This window comes from Mobula hypostoma, chromosome 11 (genome assembly GCF_963921235.1).
Source record: "Mobula hypostoma chromosome 11, sMobHyp1.1, whole genome shotgun sequence".
Taxonomy (NCBI): Eukaryota; Metazoa; Chordata; class Chondrichthyes; order Myliobatiformes; family Myliobatidae; genus Mobula; species Mobula hypostoma.
The window spans coordinates 102,117,491-102,138,950 of NC_086107.1; the positions used below are offsets into that span (position 1 = coordinate 102,117,491).

Consider the following 21,460-nt stretch of genomic DNA (forward strand, 5'->3'; position numbering starts at 1 on the left):
AGGAGACCACGTATGGACATATCCAATGGGAATGGGAAGCAGAGTTGAAGTGGGTGGCAACCGGGAGATCCTGTCTGTTTTGGCGGACAGAGCGGAGGTGCTCGACGAAGTGGTCCCCCAATCTGCGTCGGGTTTCACCGATGTAGAGGAGGCCGCACCAGGAGCACCGGATGCCTCCCTAATGGTATTGCATGATGGATGAGAACCTGCTTGTACTTCCCAGCATTGAGGATTCCATTAATTCTGACCAGATCACCAACTCCATTTACAGAAACGCAGCCCCAAACTTTCAGGGAACCTCCATTGTGCTTTGCTGTTGGCTACAGACACTCACTCCACAGCTCTTCTACAGACAAATTGCCTCCTGTTTGAGCCAAGAATTTCAAATTTTGACTCGTCAATCCAGAGCTGTTGCTGCCGTCGCCCAGCACCCGGTCCGTGTGTTTTTGTGCACAGGTGAGTCTCTTGGCTTTGTTTCCACTTTGGAGAAATCGCTTTTTGGCATCAACTCTCCCATAAAGACCACTTCTGACAAGACTGCTCTGGACTGTGGAGGGATATACTTGGGTTCCAGTGGTTCCTGTCAGTTCAAAGCTGATAGCAGTGCTGGATTCTTCTGATTTAAAAGGGACATCAATTTGATGTAGCTCCTGTCTGCTTCACTCTGTTTCAGTGGCTAATCACTGCAGTTTTGGTGCTCAACCTTGCCCATTTCTTTGTGCTTCTTCAAGAGAGCTTGGACTTTTGAGAATCCTGTCTGCCACAAAATTTCTGCTTGGGAGAGGCCTTGCTGATGCAGGATGACCATCTTGTGTCTTGTTACTATGCTCACTCTTGCCATGGTGTAAGAACTGATGATTTGAAGGTTAAACTGTCATATCTGCCACACACTCACCTTTTAGTTTGGTTGTCCAGTTTGATTCCTTCTACACCCATTTCTGTTTGTTAATCAGTTTAATTCATTCAACTCATTATGTCATTGATCATTAGCACCTGTTTGTTATCTTTGTTTAATCGTGCACTGGGCTGAACACCTACAAAGTAATCAAGTTTTTATTTACAAAGTGGTCTATTACTTAATATGTTGCTTTCTTTAATGAAATACAAAAAAAACATTTAATTTTTTTTTTGAAAATGAATATTTGGAAATCTAAAACTTGCGCTTTTCTACTTGACGTAGTAATACAGAGGACAGAAAAATAAACATCTGAAACAAAATTTATATTTAAAAAATAATCCAGGGTGCCTAAGACTTTTGCACAGTACTCCAAATCATTAAACATTTTTAAAGGTATAAAAATTAGAAGGCAATTGATGAGAAGGGGGTGAAATGCAGAATTGAAATTACAATCAGATCAGGCACGGTCTCATTGAATGGTGCTGCAGCCCATCTTTTTCCCCCCAATTCATATGTTAGCATGCATTTAATTTTTTAAATAGGCATTTGGAAAGTATGCAAAAAATAAGATAATAATCACAACCATCAAGCATTAATGTAAAGGGATTCAAATCCATGACTACCTGCATCACCTGAGGCATAAGGAAGTCACAATGCAGTTGCAGAGGATTTTGGTGAGGGTGTTTAGAGTTTTGCATACAATTTTGGTCATCCCACTACAGTATAGATATTGTGAGAGGGTGTAGATGTTCATCACAATGCTGCCTGGATTATAGAGTATTAGCTATAATTAGGTTGGATAAATTTGGCAAACAAGTGAAAATCTGCAAATGCATAAACTTGGATTTGTTTCTCTGAAGTATGGGAAGCTGAGGAGAGGAGGCCTGATAAGATAAGGTTATCATATTGTGTTTTCTTTTATGCTGCAACAGATCTGGAGTAACAATTATTTTGTTCTCCTTCACATTTGTGTACTGGAAATGACAAACAATATTGAATTCTGATGTTTAGTCTGAAAAATCAACTGCATGCTTTTATGCTTTGGGCTGCCGCCACATGATTGACTGATTAGATATTCGCTTTAACAAGGTGTACAACTGTACCTAATGAAGTGGCCACTGGGTGCACGTCCTTTAATAATAAACTCGAACTTTAAACCATGAAAAGAACATGGCTGAATTAGATCAAGATTTCAAGAAATGGAGGAAGAGACAAAAGTAAACAAAACTAGACTGACAGATCAGAAGACAAAGATCAAGTGTACTCTGCCCAGAACAGCAAATAGGCTGAACAAAATCAACATGTTTTAGGAAAATGGGCACACAACCCTCTATTTATGTATTGTGCCAACAGCACAAGAAATGACACTGATACAGGCAAGTGGCTTTCAATCTTTCAATGAAAATCTACTGCTTCAATGGCTCCATTCCGTACCCACTCATCAAAGATGTAATCGGTTTGAAATGTCACCCCCGTTTTCAAAGACATGCATTTACTTAACTTAGCAATAAATTCTTACAGCAACTTCCAGAACATGAACCAAATACCCTTCCGTCTGCTGAAGATAATTTACTAATATTTTGATTCAGAACAAATTCTCTTCTTCCAGTGATCTACACCAAATACAATTCAGTTTAAAAAGGCAAATATTTTCTCTAATTCTTAGAAGAGCCCCCATACCCATTACACAGGAAAATGGCTTGATACACAATCCTAACCCTAGTCTTTCTTTCCAAGGAATAATTCACCTCCAGATTTTGCCCAATACTGACAACCAACCTAATCTAGATGATCACAAACACAGACCTGAAATTTACACTAGTAGTACACTGCATCAGGTTCATTAGTCCGAAAACTTCAAATTATCTCCATTATCTAACCAGTCATTTTACTTCTGAGAACTTTTATAAAGTGGCAAATTACACTGAAATAATAAATGCTCAGGTGTTAAATTTGTTCAGCTAGCCTACAAGTAAAAAGACAAAAGGTCTTAAAGGTTTTTTAAAATATAACAACTGAAAGTTAACATAAATTTCTATTATTCAGCTGAAATGTTAATGGAGGGCAGATAGTAAATAGTCATTGAAAACTACTACACAGAAACAGGCCCTTTGGCCCATCTAGTCCATGCCAAACCATTAAATTGCCTAGCCCTACCCGTTGAACTGCATCCAGACCATGTATCTATACAAACTTCTCAAATGTTGAAATCAAAATTACATCCACTACTTGCTCTGACAGCTCGTTCTACACTCTCACAAACCTCTTGAGTGACAAAGTTTCCCCTCAAGTTCCCTTAAACATTTCATTTTTCACCCATACCCCTTATTCAACCCTTCCTGAAAACTCAGGTCCTCCAGCTCCGGCAACAACCTTGTAAATTTTCTCTGTACTCTTTCAATGGAGTAGGTAGCAATGTTGAAGTTAAAATTACAAAATACAGAACAGGACTGACAGGAGAGATAATAAGATATTGGGAATTTACTTTCCTTAATTGGCGAGTCCAGAAACAAGGAAGGGTTTTCGGTTCAGCCATTGGCTAGAGGGGTAAAAGTCTCTTTGCATAGTTGGATATGTCACAAATTCTTTCTCAAATGGCTATAGTTGTTCAGTCATATATTAAAGGAAATTTTACACATATAGTCAAAGGATTTACAGCTTGGAGAAAAGCGGTTTGAGGCAACGGCTTGGCCACAAATTAAATGCGGGAACAGGGCAAAGGGACCCCAATTACTTTATTCACTTCTTCTCCTTCACCCCCCAAAAAGAAGATTTTAGAATTGGAGAAGGATACCGGACCAGAGAACGAGCCAAATGATGACGTCTGAACTACTTGCATTTATATGGCTTCTTTAATGCAGTAAACGGTCTCAAACTGTCTTAGCACATTCTAATTCTTAGTTTTCTGATCAACGTGGTCTTTAGCAGGTCTAATGCTAAATGTACAAATCCAAGCACATTGATGACTGAAGGTCGTCACTATAGAGAAAACTGCAGTGATATTAACAAATTAATCAAAGGATGCAAAAATATGGCAAATTAATACAATTGACCAATAATCAGATCATTCACCCTGTAGATTACAATTTAGAGCAGGGGTTCCCAACAGTTTTTATGCCATGGACCCCACCTACCATTAACTGAGGAGTCTGTGGACCCCAGGTTGTGAACCCCAGATTTAGAAAGTGCTTCTGTGTTAAAAACTAGAAGCAACGAAGGTTCAAAGATGGTTGGGGGAAGACTGTACTTTTCCATGATTTCTTGGTGTACGGAGAATCAAAGACCAGTGAAACATTAGCACTCTTATCTCGAAGATTAGGATATAATGATAGAACATATTATGACTATATAAAGCCCTGGTTAGAGCACACTTAGGCTAGCATGGAGCAAGTACACATTTTGAAACCAAGAGGGAACTTAAACAGAGACATGGTTATCTGGAGCTTAGAAGAATAAAGAATGACTTGAGCAAAAGTTCTGTTGCAACAAATAGGTCTGATTTGGTATTTATCAGTTGATGCATTTAGGACTTTGGGAGAGAAAGAAAAAAGGGCGGAAACCAAGTTAAAGATTTGACCTGCTCTACAAACAACCATTGATATTACATTATTGTTAATTTTAGATCCAATGTGATTAGATTTTTGTTAACTGAAGCCATAAAAAGGGACATGAAGCAACCAAAGTAGTTATACTTTAGTTACATTTCCTCAGTGATGCCCCCAGATACATTCCTTCTCGATGTTTCTGGATAAATGCTGATTCTACTGTCTAAAAAAGAATCAAACTATGACAACATGGCCTAATGAAAATAAGAGACCAGTTTTAGCCCTGTCAACGTTTGGACTTGTATAATCAGTTACTCACTGATTCAATTACAGATGCAAATCAGTCAGTTCATACAGTGCAATACTAGCCATTGTTTTGCAAAACTTCACGGGACTCTGATAAAATACTACTTGAAACTTTTAACTGTTTCTTTCCGCAGATGCACCTGATACAACTTCTAATGGTGGGAGGTGTTGGGAAAGTTTCTGAGGGGCATGGATAGATCGGATGAGTTAATTTGGCTTTGTACAAGGGAGATCATATGTCATAAATATGAATTTTTTATTTGAGGAAGTAACTAGGAAAATTGATGAAGGTCGTGTCGGTGTGTTTCCAGTGAATGTCAGTAAGGCTTTTGACAAGATCCCAGTGGTACGCTGGCCCAGAAGGTTAAAGTTGGCAAACTGGATCCACACAAACACGAGAAAATCTGCAGATGCTGGAAATTCAAGCAACACACATCAAAGTTGCTGGTGAACGCAGCAGGCCAGGCAGCATCTCTAGATCTCTAGGAAGAGGTACAGTTGACGTTTCGGGCCGAGACCCTTCGTCAGGACTAACTGAAAGAAGAGCTAGTAGGAGATTTGAAAGTGGGAGGGGGAGGGGGAGATCCAAAATGATAGGAGAAGACAGGAGGGGGAGGGATGGAGCCAAGAGCTGGACAGTTGATTGGCAAAAGGGATATGAGAGGATCAGGGGACAGGAGGCCTAGGGAGAAAGAAAAGGGAGAGGAGGGAAAAAACCCAGAGGATGGGCAAGGGGTATAGTGAGAGGGACAGAGGAAGAAAAAGCAGAGAGAGAGAGAGAAAAAGAATGTGTGTATATAAATAAATAACGGATGGGGTACTTCCGCTAATGCCCCACCTCCCCCTCGTACCCCATCCATTATTTATTTATATACACACATTCTTTTTCTCTCTCCTATTTCACCCTCTGTGCCACTCACTATACCCCTTGCCCATCCTCTGGGTTTTTCCCTCCTCCCCCTTTTCTTTCTCCCTAGGCCTCCTGTCCCATGATCATCTCATATCCCTTTTGTCAATCACCTGTCCAGCTCTTGGCTCCATCCCTCCCCCTCCTGTCTTCTCCTATCATTTTGGATCTCCCCCTCCCCCTCTCAAATCTCTTACTAGCTCTTCTTTCAGTTAGTCCTGACGAAGGGTCTCGGCCCGAAACGTTGACCGTACCTCTTCCTAGAGATGCTGCCTGGCCTGCTGAGTTCACCAGCAACTTTGATGTGTGTTGCTTAAACTGGATCCACAATCAGCTTTGATTAGTGGATGAGTAATCAGCAGAGTAGTGGTGGATGAATGTTTTTTTTTGGCTGGAAGTCTAACGAGTGATATACTGCAGGGACAGGTGCTGGGATCTTTGTTAGAACATTAGAAAGCTTCCAACAAAAACAGGCTATTCGGCCCAAATTCCTATTCACATAGTGTGTTGAACTATTCAACTAGACAGCTAAGTAGTTTGTTCCATGTGTCCATAACTCCATGTAAAGAAATGCTTCCTGATGCTAGTCTGAAGTCTCCCTTTAACCAGTCTCTACCAATAGCCCTGTGTCCTCATTGATGGTTTTGAAGTAGCAGCTGGCATCCACCTTATTTATGCCCTTAATGTTTGAACACTTCTATCACATCTTCCCTCATTCTACGTGTACATAGGCTAAAAAGATCTAATTCTTTCAATCCTTCTACATAGCTCAAACCCTGCAGACCTGGAATGAGTCTAGTCACCCTTCTCTGACCTCTCTCCAATGCCTTCACATCCCTTGCAAAATACAGAGACCCAAATTATTAGTAATATACAAATGAATTGGATGAGAACACAGATGATTTGATTATCAAATTTGTAGACAATACAAAATTGGTAGAACTGTGGGTTTTTGAAGTTTATCTAAGTATACATCAAGACATAGATCAACTGGCAAGTTGGGTGTAGGAATGGCACATACAATTAAGTCCAAATAAGAGCGAGGGTATGCATGTTGAGAGGTCAAATTCTGCAAGGACAATAACAGATATCTCATTCAGACCTTGGGGTTCAAGTTCGTGGCTCCCTGAAGGAGCTGAGACAGGTGGATAAGGTAGTGAAGAGAGGCGGTCGGTATGCTTGCCTCCATGGGCCGAGGCATTGCTTTACACGAGTTGGGATATCACACTGCAGCTGTACAAATATTAGCTGGACACACTGGGAGTAGTGTGCACAGTTATGGTCACCAAAAATAGGGCGTGGCAGCAATAAAGCGTCCAGAAAATATTCACAATGACATTGCCTGGAATGGAGGACTGTGGCTATGAGAGATTAGATATCCTGGATTTATTCTCTCTAGAACGTAGGAGCCCGAGGAGTACCCTTACACAATTCTGAGTGCAAATTAGTCATTCTTCTTCTCAGGGTAGGAGGGTCCAGGATGAGAGGCAGGACACCTTTATATACTTGGACCAGGGAAATAATACTGGGGAGGAGGAAATGGCAGAGAAATTAAATAAATACTTTCCACCTCTCCAAGGAAACCCCCCTGGAAACCTGAGAGCTAAATGGTGTATGTGGTGGCATTGTTAATGTTTGGTACAGGCAAACTTGCAACAGAAAGAGTGTGGCTAAAATTCACCAGATAGATACACAACTTAGTGCATGAAGAGATGAATAAAGCAGACTGGGTCTATGCTAGCTGAGGTTCAGAAGATAGAGAGGCGATATCATTGCAACCTACAGGAATGTTTTCCCTGGCGACTGCATTGATCCAACGGTCAGTTTAAAAACTGCCATTGGCCATTCAGTACAAAGGAAGAAATTTGCTGGATGTCGACATCTCAGAAGATATACCTTGGGCACAACAAACTGATGCACTCACGAAGAAGGCACTCCAGAGGCTGTACTTCATCAGAGGTTTGAAGAGGTTCAGCACGTCAAAGCCCCCGGCAAATTTACACAGATGTACAGTGGAGAGAGTTCGAACTGGTTGCATCGCTGCCTGATACGGAGACGCCAACCGACAGGATCGCAAGAGGCTGCACAGGGTTGTATACAGCCAGCCCCATCGCTTTGGGCACCACCATCGCCTCTTCCCAGTAACACTATAAGAGAGTCACAGGAGCCTGGAAAACTCCCACTGAACGTTTTGCAGCAGCTTCCCCCTCCACCACCAGAGTTCTGAAAAGTCCACGAACACTACCTGACCATTTCTCTTTCACGCTACTTACAGTAACTTAATAGTAGTTTGATGTTTCACCTTGCACTACTACCACAACAAATTTCAAGACATATGTCAGGGGCAGTGAACCTGATTTTTGAATATTTGCAATGTTCTACATACCCAAAGGGGGTGTAGGGGCTAATTCAATGCAAACCCTTTTTTTGGGGGAGTATTAAAGAAAGATAAGGGAAATTATTAGCTAAATTACCAGACATGGTCCAACTAAACGCTACGAGAAGCTGAAAGGCTAACTCCTGCTTCTTGTGGGCAAAAAGTACATTGAGTCCTGAACTCTAGCATGCCTGTTCCCCACCCAGCCACTCCCTTAACCCCGCTTCCCTCTCCCTCTCGCCCTGTTATTGCTCTCACCACCCCCACCCCTCAACTCAACCCTCACCCCCACCCCCACCCCTCCACCCTACCCCTCACCCTCACCTCTCCAGCCACTCTTTGAAGAAGCGCAGCTCGGCCGTGTGCAGCACTTTCGGGTTCCCTCTGCAGTACTGCACAAAGGCGTCGAGATCGCGGAGTTTCTGCGGGTCCATGCTGCCAGCACCGCCGCTGCTTCCCCTTCGCCTCCCTCCACGTCCTGCGCGCACCACTCACTCACTCTCTCTCTCACTCTCTCTCCGCAGAACCTTCTGGAACTTGCTTTCCCGCCCGCTGCCAGCTCCGATGTCGGCAGTCCGCCCACTTCCAAGCGAACGGAACTACATTCCCACACCCGCCGTTTATTTTTAGCGGCGGCGCGGTAAAATTGGTCGCAAAATGCTGCAGATAATCGGCGCCTCTGAATTTTTTTAGAAGTCATTTAATGATTGGCAGGGGCCTGGACACCCCGCTGGCTGGCTCCTGACAGTTGACCTTCCGTGACCTTCGGACCAGCCAATAGCCACTCAGCATGGCGTAATTCCTGACCAATGGAGGTGAGGGTAGGGTGCGGTGACGTCACGGCAACGCGCCCGGGCCGAGGAAGGCCGAGGGGGAAACCAGTCCCGTGCGCTGGGGAGTGTGGGGAACGTGTGGCACCCTTTACCTTGATTTTTATGTTTAATGAGTTATAAATAAAGCTTAATAATGGTTCCCCAAACAGTAATAAACTTCGGCTCGGCTATAAAGAGTCTCAGGATTAGAGGTTAGATTCTCTGACGATGCATCTGTTGACGTGTATGGAGCAGAGCCCGAGGACTGGCGGCCTCATTTGGGATAAATCTGGGAGTCAGAGTCAAAACTTGCAGCTTTCTCAGTTTAAAAGGGCCGTTGCAACCGAGGGAAGCCCGCACGGTTGACAAAGACGCCGGCTTCAGCCCTGTCTGGGCTCCATAGAGGCCGAGTGGCCGGCGGAGTTCCTCCAGCATGTTGTGTGGGTCGATGGCGACCAACCTCGGGTGCTGCCCCGTGTGTCCCCGTTGACCGTCTGGTTTCCCTCCGGTTGCCTCCCGCAGCCGGAGCGTGGAAAGATCCGCGTGCAGACTTAACAGTTTAGCACAGGGCTAGACGGGCCGAATGGCCTGCGGCTGCGCCGTGGTGCACCGTGACACTATTCCAGGGAGGTCGTGGTGTTCGGTTAATTGGCTGCTCGAAACGGCGTGTGAGTGAGATGTAGAATCTGCGGGGAGGAGGGGTAAGGAAGTCTGCTAGAGCTGCTGTCCGGACACCCGGGTTCAATCCAGACGTTGGCTGTTGTCTGTTTCTTTTCTCTGTGACTGTGCGTTGACTTAAGTTTCCTCTCGTATCACAATTACTGGCTGCTGTAAATTACCCCAAAAGTTTGTAACTGGTAGAACCTGGGAGGAGGGAGAAGGGGAGTTGACAGGAATCAGGAGAGACCAGGTTTGTACTGTGACACTGTAATTTCCTTTAGGGTCAATAAAGGATCTATCTAGCTCTTTAAGACAGTATACACTCCCTGAGTTGAGGTGGCTTCACAATATGTCATAAGGCATGATAATAGCGGCTAATACAGGTTGCATCACCTTTCACGGTCTGATTGAGATGCGGGGGGTAGTCATAAAAAATCAATTAAAAGTACTTCTGAGCAGTCCCTGATCTGAATGTTGACATTGATTTCTTTCTAATGATGCTGCCTGATCTATGGAGCTTTTCCAGCTTTTTCTGTTTTAATTTAAAAATTTTTAATTTCTCTTAACTTTCTCTCAGTAACAGACATCACAGTAAAATACTTGCAAATATGGAAGATAATAGGGTCCAAATGCAAAATTAAGTAAATTTATTATCAAAGTACATATATGTCACCATACACAACTATGAAAATTATTTATTTATTGAGATACAGCACAGAATAGGTCCTTCTGGCCCTTTGAGCTACACTGCCCAGCAACCCCCGATTTTAATCTGAGCCTAATCACAGGACAATGTACAATGACCAATTAGCCCACCAACTGGTACATCTTTGGACTGGGAGGAAACCAGAGCACCCGGAGGAAATGCATGTGGTCACAGGGAGAACATACAAACTCCTTACAGGCAGAGGCAGGAATTGAACCCCATTCGCCCGTACAATAAAGCGTTGTGCTAACCATTAGGTTACCATGTTTTCTTGCGGGCATACTCAATAAATCCAATAACCATAATAGAATCAATGAACAACTGAGCCAATAGTGTGTAAAAGACACCAAACAGTGCAAATACAAAAAGAAAGAAAACAAAGAAATAAATAAGCAATAAGTATCATGAACATGAGATGAAGAGTCCTTGAAGGTGAGTCCATAGGTTGAGGGAACAGTTCAGTGATAGGAAGAGTGAAATGGTTGAGGGGGCTGTGGATACCGTAGATGCTGAAAATTGGGGACAATAGAGGAGAAAATGCCCAGAGGGTCAGTCAGCATCTATAGAGTAAGAAACAACACTTTGGGCTGTTGACTTTTTGATAATGACTCAGAAATGTTAGAGTTAAACAAATGTTCAGATGCAGAAAAAGAATATGGAAAGAATACAAAGTGAAGGATGGGAGATACTAAATCATAAAAAATGAATGAGCTGAGTGAAAGAGGGTGATAAAGGAGTAAGTCAGATCTGGTGACATTTATCAAGGAAAGATGTGACAATGAAATGAAGTTTTGATGGAAACAAATGAAAATTTTAATCTCGGCTTTTCACCACATGATGTGGATGTAATTTCAAAACTTGTATCTAGTTTCTCCAACTCAATATCCTACTGTAACATTATTTGCTCCTATTATTACTAAATGTCAATTTTTATATTTTTTATAAAAACAATTTTCAAGTCAAGTCACTTTTTATTGTCAAAATCATTGCTTGGATTACTGCCTGGCATGACTGTGATTTTGTCAGCCCTTCTGAAACAGAAACTCTAGATGTGCCAGAGGAACTAAATGCTATTACATCAAAATAGATTTCAAGAAGTTTGATAGTACGGCATACTGTTTCACTTCTTTCGCTATCCTTTGTGTTATTGACTGGAATACTGTTCCTTGAATGCAACAATATTATTTCTCGGCATTTGATAACTCAGGGTTTTGCATTAGTGGCTTAACAGCAATGTGGCCAAATCCTTCTGATTTGCAGAGCTAATCTTGGAGTTGCAAATCCAGTCATTACTTGCTGGTTCAGGATTTGCCTTGGGGTCGACCAGCCATGTGCAGAATTAGAGCTTCAGGGTGTTGCTGTGAATGGACTGTAGAGTTTTATCATCATCCCCTTCCTCTTCACTGTCGAAAGAGTTTGGTTTATGGGTAATCCTGTAAAACAAATTTAAGTTAACAAATTTATCTTCTTGTGATAAGGTTCTGTTTTACCAGAAAAAAAATACAATAATTGTTTTTAAGTGCTAGTTTATGTGTACAGACAAAGTGAGAGCACAGAATCACAAACTTTAGTCATTTTAATGGCTCTTTATATTTTCTGTTCTTTAGGATGTGCAAACTGCCTCTACAGAAGATTTTCCATCATGCCGTCTGGGCAAAAGAACCTCCCCACACGTTACCTAGGGCAGCCTAGTCCCTTCACGCACCCCCATCTCCTCAGAACAGGTTAGTGGAAAAAACTGATTTGTTTCCTGGGGTTTTTCACGTCAAACAGTCAAGCCCACAAGGTCTGGCTGAGACCTTGGTGCTTAGAATGTTTCATTGCCGATTTCAATATTATGGTCCTGGGGGAAGGATATCTGAACACTTTGAATAACTGGGCTTATAGAGAACTGGATCTTGCACTACACCCTTAGGAAGTAGTGCCTTCAAAGATATTGCCAGGTGTAGCAGCAAAATTGATTCAAAAGCAAAACAAAACAGAGTTGTTATACTTGTGTGACACACCCACAGCTCCAACGATTGCCTCAGAGAGTCGAATTCCTTATTTTGATCCTTTATTAGCAATTAGCAAACATACAATTAAGCATTGTCAATCATTATCTCGGTGGTCAAAAAAGATACGACGTCCGTGGTCCCAAGCTACAGATTGCCACGAAATAAGCATGAATACGTAACTCATCCCCTTCACTTTTACCGCACTCCTACTGATGTGACTAGTTACACATAATAAACGCACAACACAGAATACGTGGCTCCTACACCAGGGAAAGGATTATTTAACTCACTTTTCAATGGTTCCATTTAATATCGGAGAATGTGTACAGTATACAATTTTTATGGACTTTGTAGCTTCTCTTGCATTTATTGTTTGTATTGGATTGTCTTTTACTAAATGTGATAAATTATGAAGTTCTGTTCTGGGCTTTATTTACCATGTGACTAGTGGGCAAGGCTCAGTGCTGGGACCCCAGTTGTTTACAATATATATTAATGACTTGGATGAGGGAATTAAATGCAGCATCTCCAAGTTTGCGGATGACACGAAGCTGGGTGGCAGTGTTAGCTGTGAGGAGGATGCTAAGAGGATGCAGGGTGACTTGGATAGGTTGGGTGAGTGGGCAAATTCATGGCAGATGCAATTTAATGTGGATAAATGTGAAGTTATCCACTTTGGTGGCAAAAACAGGAAAACAGATTATTATCTGAATGGTGGCCGATTAGGAAAAGGGGAGATGCAACGAGACCTGGGTGTCATTATACACCAGTCATTGAAAGTGGGCATGCAGGTACTGCAGGCGGTGAAAAAGGCGAATGGTATGCTGGCATTTATAGCGAGAGGATTCGAGTACAGGAGCAGGGAGGTACTACTGCAGTTGTACAAGGCCTTGGTGAGACCACACCTGGAGTATTGTGTGCAGTTTTGGTCCCCTAATCTGAGGAAAGACATCCTTGCCATAGAGGGAGTACAAAGAAGGTTCACCAGATTGATTCCTGGGATGGCAGGACTTTCATATGATGAAAGACTGGATGAACTAGGCTTATACTCGTTGGAATTTAGAAGATTGAGGGGGGATCTGATTGAAACGTATAAAATCCTAAAGGGATTGGACAGGCTAGATGCAGGAAGATTGTTCCTGATGTTGGGGAAGTCCAGAACGAGGGGTCACAGTTTGAGGATAAGGGGGAAGCCTTTTTGGACTGAGATTAGGAAAAACTTCTTCACACAGAGAGTGGTGAATCTGTGGAATTCTCTGCCACAGGAAACAGTTGAGGCCAGTTCATTGGCTATATTTAAGAGGGAGTTAGATATGGCCCTTGTGGCTAAAGGGATCAGGGGGTATGGAGGGAAGGCTGGTAGGGTTCTGAGTTGGATGATCAGCCATGATCATACTGAATGGCGGTGCAGGCTCGAAGGGCCGAATGGCCTACTCCTGCACCTATTTTCTATGTTTTCTATCATCCCTGGGCTGGTAATCGCAGGTCAAATTTTGGCGTTAAAAGTCTTCCTTGTCAACTGCAAGTGGGCTGGTTTTGTTCTCATTCTTAGTGGGTATGTCTGCACCGTAGAGCTGCCACAGTTGACTATTTAATAGTAAATGAAGAACCTGTAAGCAATTGATATTCAAAGATTCAAACTATCATATTTTAAAATGAAACTTAGATTTAAAGAGGCAATTCCTGTTTTTCTACAATGTAGCATATAACAATAGAAAGTCGCAGTGAAGGATGGATTATAAAATTACATAAATGTACAAACAGATCGTTTGAGCAAACTGGTCCACGCTGACATTTGTTTTACATGAGCTGGCTCTCATTCTGTGCTGACCTCAGCAGTAAGTTGTATTGCATCAAAAAAAGTTTCTGTATTTCTGAAACAAGAGAAGATCAACAATTGCTGGGAAATCCAAGCAAGACACACAAAATGCTGGAGGAACTCAGCAGGCCAGGCAGCATCTATGGAAAAGAGTAAACAGTCGACATTTCGCGCCTGCAGGACTGCAGGGAAAAAAAAATGAGGAGTAGATTTAAGAGGTGGGGGAGGGAAGAGAGAAACACGAGGTGATAGGGAGAGGGGTGAAGTAAAGAGCTGGGAAGCTGATTGGTGAGAGAGATACAGGGCTGGAGAAGGGGGCGTCTGATAGGAGAGGACAGAAGGCCATGGAAGAAAGAAGAGGGGAGCAGCACCAGAGGGAGGTGATGGGTAGGCAAGGAGATAAGGTGAGAGAGGGAAAGGGGGATGGGGAATCGTGTAGGAGGGGGCAGGGTGGGCCATTACTGGAAGTTCATGCCATTCTGCTTTTCTGCTTCATTCACAGGCGAGGTCACTCCCAGGTTGACACAGATAGAGTACGCACTGCGCCGGCACAAACTACTCAGTCTAATCCAGAAAGAAGCCAAGACCCTGGGAGCCTCTGACCACGCCATCGTTCTGCTGTCGCATCCCACTTACTACATGACAAATGACATCCCATTTCCGTTCCACCAGAACACCAACTTTCTCTACCTTTGTGGTTTTCAAGAGCCAGACAGCGTCCTGGTGCTCCACAGTGTTCCCGGAATGAGCCTGCCTTCTCACAAGGCCGTCCTGTTCGTGCCGAGGAGGGACCAGAACCGAGAGCTATGGGATGGCCCACGCTCTGGGGTGGATGGTGCTGTTGCTCTTACAGGGGTGGATGAAGCCTATAACACCGAGGATTTCCAGCAATATATGCAGAAGTTTAAAGGTTGGTTAACATCGAGCTCTCGCAGACGTAGAGTGCAAAGAAACAGATTGATGGTTTTGTAAAACGACAGGACTTGTTCCCAACCTGGGGTCCATGGCATTAAAAAAATGTTGGGAGCCCCTGTTCTAATGGAAATGCAACTGTCACACTAGGATGTTGCCCAGAAGGTGAAACACAGAGTAGTATGATACAATGTAGAGGAGCTCGACATCTCTCCTTTGCTGTTTCTGGCCTGGGAGAGCTCAGTGCAAAAACATTCCTCAAGCTTATTAGAAAGGACCCAGGTCTGACCTTTTGTCAATAGACTATAGGTGCAGGAGTAGGCCATTCGACCCTTCAAGCCAGCACCACCATTCACTGTGATCATGGCTGATCATCCACTATCAATATCCAGTTCCTGCCTTATCCCCATAACCTTTGATTCCGCTATCTTTAAGAGCTCTATCCATCTCTTTTTTGAAAGCATCCAGAGACTTGGCTCCCACAGCCTTCTGGGGCAGAGCATTCCATATATCCACCACTCTCTGGGTGAAAAAGTTTTTCCTCAACTCCGTTCTAAATGGCCTACCCCTAATTCTTAAACTGTGGCCTCTGGTTCTGGCCTCACCCATCAGCGGGAACATGCTTCCTGCCTGCAGCGTGTCCAATCCCTTAATAATTTTATATGTTTCAATAAGATCCCCTCTCAGCCTTCTAAATTCCAGTGTATACAAGCCCAGTCGCTCCAATCTTTCGACATATGACAGTCCCGCCATCCTGGGAACTAACCTTGTGAACCTACGCTGCACTCCCTCAATAGCAAGAATGTCCTTCCTCAAATTTGGAGACCAAAACTGCACACAGTACTCCAGGTGTGGTCTCACCAGGGCCCTGTACAGCCGTAGAAGGACCTCTTTGCTCTTATACTCAACTCCCCTTGTTATGAAGGCCAGCATGTCATTAGCTTTCTTCACTGCCTGCTGTACTTGCATGCTTGCTTTCAGTGACTGATGTACAAGAACACCTATTTCTCATTGTCAAAACATGTCATGCGAGGGCTTGGGCTCGGCAAACTTGAGTGAATCTCCAGAAGATGAAAAAGCTGATAATGCTATTTTGAGCTTTGGTTGATGAGTTCTTGAAGATGAAATCTGAAATTTGATTATATAAAAGACTTAAATGGTGCAAATGAGTTTAATTAGAATGGTATTGGGGGAAAGGTTTTTCCAGAGAGCAGAAAAGGGTAGGGGAATGTTTACTAAATTCTCTTTAAAGTTATGAGGCATGTATATGGCGAGAAATATAGGTACCAATGGTTGAGGTATAAATATAGGTATAAACCTATAAATGGTTGAGGCAGGTTCTATGTTGTCGTTTAAAGTTAAATTGGATAAATATATGGACAGGAAAGGAATGGAGGGTTATGGGCTGAGTGCAGGTCGGTGGGAATAGGATAGGGTAAGAGTTCGGCATGGCCTGTTTCCGTCCTGTAATTGTTATATGGTTACATGGTTATAAATGGCATCAACTTTACAAAATTGCCTTTAACCAGAGTTCATGAACTGGATAATTGGCAGGAGAGGGTGGGGGTGATCAGTGCATTTGTGTAGAACTTCGCTGGATTACAGGGAAAGAGGAGGGAAAATGGAGATTTGAGTGCAGGCACAGGCGTGGAAGCCCAAAAGACAGCTTCCTGTGCAACATAATTATTCATACATTATATCCTTGGTTCATTTTGGGTGAGGGAGAGGTTCACAGTTGTTGCTGTGGCTCTGAATCTAAAAGTAGTGAAAATAGAAAATGAAGTGTTTCTTTTTCAAAGATGCTGCTTGATCCGTGCGGTATTTGCAACATTTTCGGTTCCTAACATGGGCACCGTGGTAACATAGCGGTTGGCATGATGCTGTTACAGTTCAGGGCATCAAGAGTTCAGTCCTGCCATCCTCTGTAGGAATCTCTGTGTGTCCTGTTCATGGAATGCATTGGATTTTCACCAGGTAGGTTGGTCATTGCAAATTGTCCCGTGCTAAGTTAGGGTTAAAATGGGGTTGTCGGGGATTGCTGGGCAGTGCGGTTCGAAGGGCCTCTACAACACTGTATCTCTAAATAAACAAAATACTCTAGCACTCTCAGTCCCTACGCCTGGCTAAGTATGTCGTCATGTGACCTGTTATCCAGTAGACAAAACAGTGTCGGGGGAGCAGAGTTGTTAATTGTACAGGAAAAGAAACAATCAGCTCTTGATGAGCTGGTGCCTTCAGTTGTGGTGGATGCAAGACAAAACCTTGCAAGGAAATTTAACCTCAAACCCATATCCACCTGACTGCCAGCAGGCCAGGTCACTAATCCCACATTTTATCTCCTTATACAATTTAGTGTCAAATAATATTTGATAAATATCAAACAAAAGGTGTAATGTAGTATCATTGAATTATATGATGCAACGGTGAAGGAGGCTATCTGGAGCACGGATTTGACTGCTTTGTGGATGATAGAGGCGTAGGTAGTGCTGAGGAAGCAGGAAGGCTGCAGAAGGACTTGGACAAATTAGGAGAATGAACAAAGACCTGGCAGATGGAATACTGTGTAGGGAAGATAATGGTCGTGCACTTTGGTAAGAGGAATAAAGGCATAGACTATTTTCTAAATGGGAAGCAAATTCAGAAGTTGGAGGTACAAAGGGACTTGTTAGTCCTAATGCACTATTTCCTAAAGGTTAATTTGCAAGTTGAGCCAGTGGTGAGAAGGCAAGTGTAGTGTTAACATTCATTTCAAGAGGACTAGAACATAAAAGCAAGGACATTGGTCAGACATTTGAAATACTGCGAGCAGTTTAGGATCTGCTAAGAAAAGATGTATTGGCTTTGGAGAAGATCCAGAAGAGGTTTAGGAGAATCATCTTGAAAATGAAAGGGTTAACCTATGAGGAGTGTTAGATGGTTATGGACCGGTATTCACTGGCGTTTAGAGGAAAGCCCTGCCAAATATTGAGAGCCTAGACAGAGTGGACATGGAGAGAATGTTTTCATTAGTGAGGGTTTAGAATCAGAGCTTACAGCCTCAGGGTAGAAGGACGCCCCTTCAGACAGAGATGAGGGGAAATTTCTTTAGCCAGAGGGTGATAAGTTTATGGAATTCATTGCCACAGATAGCTGAATGGGCTAATTCTGCTCCGATGTCTTATGGTCTTATTTCTCCACTGAGTTTGTGACAGCTGTTTGGAAAAATAAATTCAGTCATTTCCAATGCTTAACTTGCCCCATCTACTGCACATTTTTACTCAGAGTATTTATCTCATTTTCTTGATATAAGTGCATGTTATTGTACTGATTGATGAACCTAGCCCACCTCCTTTGCCATTTCTTCTTCAGATGAAGGGTGGATGCTGTGGTACGACAATGAACCTTCGATCCATTCTGTGCTACATACAGACTATCTGCAGCCCCTTGTAGACACTAAGTCTAAGAGCAAGAATGGGGTCAAACCGGTTCAGACTCTTGTTCAGTATCTACGACTTATCAAGTCAGACACTGAAATAGAACTCATGAAGATGGCTGCAAAGATCACCTCGGAGGTAGGCTGATATGGAGATGTTGAGGAACTGGGAGCGCAGTAATTGTGTATTTTGAGGGGAAATGATTTTTACTTTTTCAAATCCTAATAGTTTCTTCAAATGAGGAATCCAGAATTGAGAGCCAGAAGGTTAATTACTTTCAAATATGATTGGGAATTCAGGATATTACCTAGAGGATATTGAAATTCTCGATATTTATTGCTTATCTATTTATATTATGTTTTCTTTCTTTTTGTATTTGCTGTCTTTCAATGATTCTGTTATGGTTATTATTCTATAGGTTTATTGAGTATGCCCACATGTCAATGAATCTCAGGATTTTATGTGGGGACATATATGTACTTCAATAATAAATTTACTTTGAACTTTAGAGAGGGAGGAAAATGTGCAAATTGTTACACGAGAAGTTATTGTGCCGAATGTGTGAGTTGAGTTGAAGAAAAACTAAATGAATACATGAAAGGAAGGAAAAGTGGCTGTGTTAATGAGAAGCTCCTCTGGGGCATTAGTGCCAGCAGAGGTTAGTTGATTGAATTGTCTATTATCATTACTTTAAATACTATGTAACAAACCTTAAGGCACAGGCCTTCAGTGCAATGTTTTCCTTCATATTGTCTCCACCTGTATTTCCCTGTGTTACGACGGACGGTGAGAGTCAGTAATTCATTTAGTCATCTCACGATCCCCCATCCAGGCACACTATTTCCAACATGGATTCATAAATTCCAGGAGCAAGAACCCGAACAGATTTTCTCTTCCCTAATCCAAGGGCCAGTGAAGCCAGTTATAGCAGCCCCAACAACAGGGCGACTAACTCTCCAAAGACTGGCAGCTGTGACTTACAGCTTCCTCATATTTGTTTCCACAGGCATGTTATTTAATTATTACAAAAGAGAATCCTTTCATTCAAGAATCTATAGCGAAGTCCACTGTATGACCTACCTTACTTGTAAATTCACCCCAATAAGGAGAACTTTATACTTCCTGGGACTTTAGATTATGAGGACATGCTGTCCTCTTTTATTGTCATTTAGTAATGCATGCATTAAGAAATGATACAATATTTCCTCCGGTGTGATATCACAAAACACAGGACAGACCAAGACTGAAAAAACTAACAAAACCACATAATTATAACATATAGTTATAACAGTGCAACAATACCATAACTTGATGAAGAAGTCCACGAGCACAGTAAAAGTTCAAAGTCTCTCAAATGTTCCACATCTCACGCAGACGGGAGAAGGAAGAAAAACTCTCCCTGTCATGCCGACCACAGTCCAACTCTGGGTCATCCGAAAACTTCGAGCTCTGATCAGCTCTCCGACACCGAGTACTGAGCGCCATCTCTATCCAAACAATTCGACCTCCTTCTTGGTCGCCAACAGCAGGCAAAGCTGGGGATTTTGAGGCCTACCCTCCGAAAGATTCCTAACCGCACAGTAACGACAGCAGCGAACGAGCGTTTCAGAAATTTTTCCAGATGTTCCTCTGTGCTTTCACATCCATTCTCCATCAAATCAGAATTGTCCACGGCCCCTATTTAACAGAAACAATATCATTTTTTATCGGAGGGCTGCACACGCGGGGCGCGCTGCTTCTCTCTCCTCCCGCCTTTGAACTGCCTTTTGATTCAGTGTAGCTGGGCTTCCCATACACACCACAAAATAGAGTGGGTTTTGTACAAAATTCTAAGCACACAGTGTGTGGAATGAAGCTCAATGAGGTAGAAGCCTCAGGAACTATATATGTATAGGAATAAATCCCGCTCCAGAACAAGTACACACACTTAGACATAAAGCAGGTAAGCAGCCAGCGTCTACTGTATGTTTCCAGCAAAGAGGACATCAGTTTTCGTTGACTATGTTGAGGCAAGAGGCTGACCAAGGTTTAAAAACTTACGAACACCTCTGTATACAAAAGAGATTGCATAATGTTATTAAATGCTTATAAATGAACTAGTTTTCTCCCTCTTCCACTTTTCGTAATTGTTCCTTCTTGTAAGACGTGCTTTTGATGCCTTTTATTACAACACTATGGAGGCATGGTTACTGTACTAAAAGATTTGTTTTTAAAATATATTCTGACTTGCTGAGAAAATTGCCATACGGACGTCTATAAAAATGGAGACTATTCATTACCTATATCACTATGCACACTGAACACAGTAGACAGGGAGGTGATAGTACTGCTGAGTCTAACTCGGGCACCGACAACAGTTTTAGGGTTGGCAGTTAGCTGGTATCTGTTTCCACAGCTTCACATTTGTCCATTTTTGTTTAAGAAACTTACATCTTTGGTAGAGGCCAACTGTGATCCGTTTAATGTTGCTTGGGACAAATTTACCTCTGGGTATTATCAGCACAGATTTTGGCTGAGGTCAAGGAATCCCTGTCGTGAACAAAGGAGCCCTAAAACAAGTCTCCTCTGAACATACCTGTCTGTAAGAAATGTAATTTGTGTTCAGTCATCTGCCTGGAACAGCTTTAACCAAAAATTCATCATGAACTTAGCAGTGAATCTGGCACAGATTGGGTGAAAACTGTCCCACTGTTAAATGGGTGTCCCAATGTCCAAAATTGGGGGCCATTCCTGTCCAACCATGTCTGCCTAACCCAATGTTTCTCTGAGTCAATACTACGGTCCTCGAATCAAGTTGTTTTGCAAAGTTTTCAGGGTAGCGTAGTGGTTAGCACAATGCTATACAGTACCAGTGAGCCAGGTCAAATCCTGCCACTACCTGTAAGGAGTTCGTATGTTCTCCCCGTGACCGCATGGGTTTCCTCCAGACAATGTTCCTTTCAACTTATAATAACCAGATGTGCGTAAAAATCTTGTGCTGTGCAATTTTTCGCCCAGTGACAACATGTGCACACTGAATAATTTCTTCAATAAAAACAGTATAAATAAGCCAGTTCTAAAATCTGCAGACAAATCATCACAAACTCCACATTGTCAACCCCATCCGCA

The 21,460-nt window shown here is 42.7% G+C and overlaps 2 protein-coding genes across 4 annotated transcripts in view; one reads left to right on the forward strand and one right to left on the reverse strand.

Moving 5' to 3' along the window:
• Positions 1 to 8,737, reverse strand: part of st13 (ST13 Hsp70 interacting protein) — a 41,157-nt gene extending 32,420 nt beyond the window's left edge. Inside the window, exon 1 of the mRNA XM_063062695.1 lies at positions 8,358 to 8,737. Within this exon, the coding sequence (XP_062918765.1) occupies positions 8,358 to 8,467 (110 nt within the window). The 5' untranslated portion in view covers positions 8,468 to 8,737. The remainder of the gene's footprint in view (positions 1 to 8,357) is intronic.
• Positions 8,738 to 8,866: 129 nt separating this feature from the next.
• xpnpep3 (X-prolyl aminopeptidase 3, mitochondrial) overlaps positions 8,867 to 21,460 on the forward strand; it is a 28,024-nt gene continuing 15,430 nt past the window's right edge. The window contains exons 1-4 of one of the 3 annotated variants that reach the window (XM_063062691.1): positions 8,867 to 9,057; positions 11,819 to 11,935; positions 14,530 to 14,937; positions 18,288 to 18,490. In XM_063062691.1, coding sequence (XP_062918761.1) covers positions 9,000 to 9,057; positions 11,819 to 11,935; positions 14,530 to 14,937; positions 18,288 to 18,490 — 786 coding nt within the window. In that variant the 5' untranslated portion in view covers positions 8,867 to 8,999. Of the gene's footprint in view, positions 9,058 to 9,080; positions 9,547 to 11,818; positions 11,936 to 14,529; positions 14,938 to 18,287; positions 18,491 to 21,460 lie in introns of those variants that run through there. The other 2 variants (XM_063062692.1, XM_063062693.1) reach the window with 2 other exon arrangements.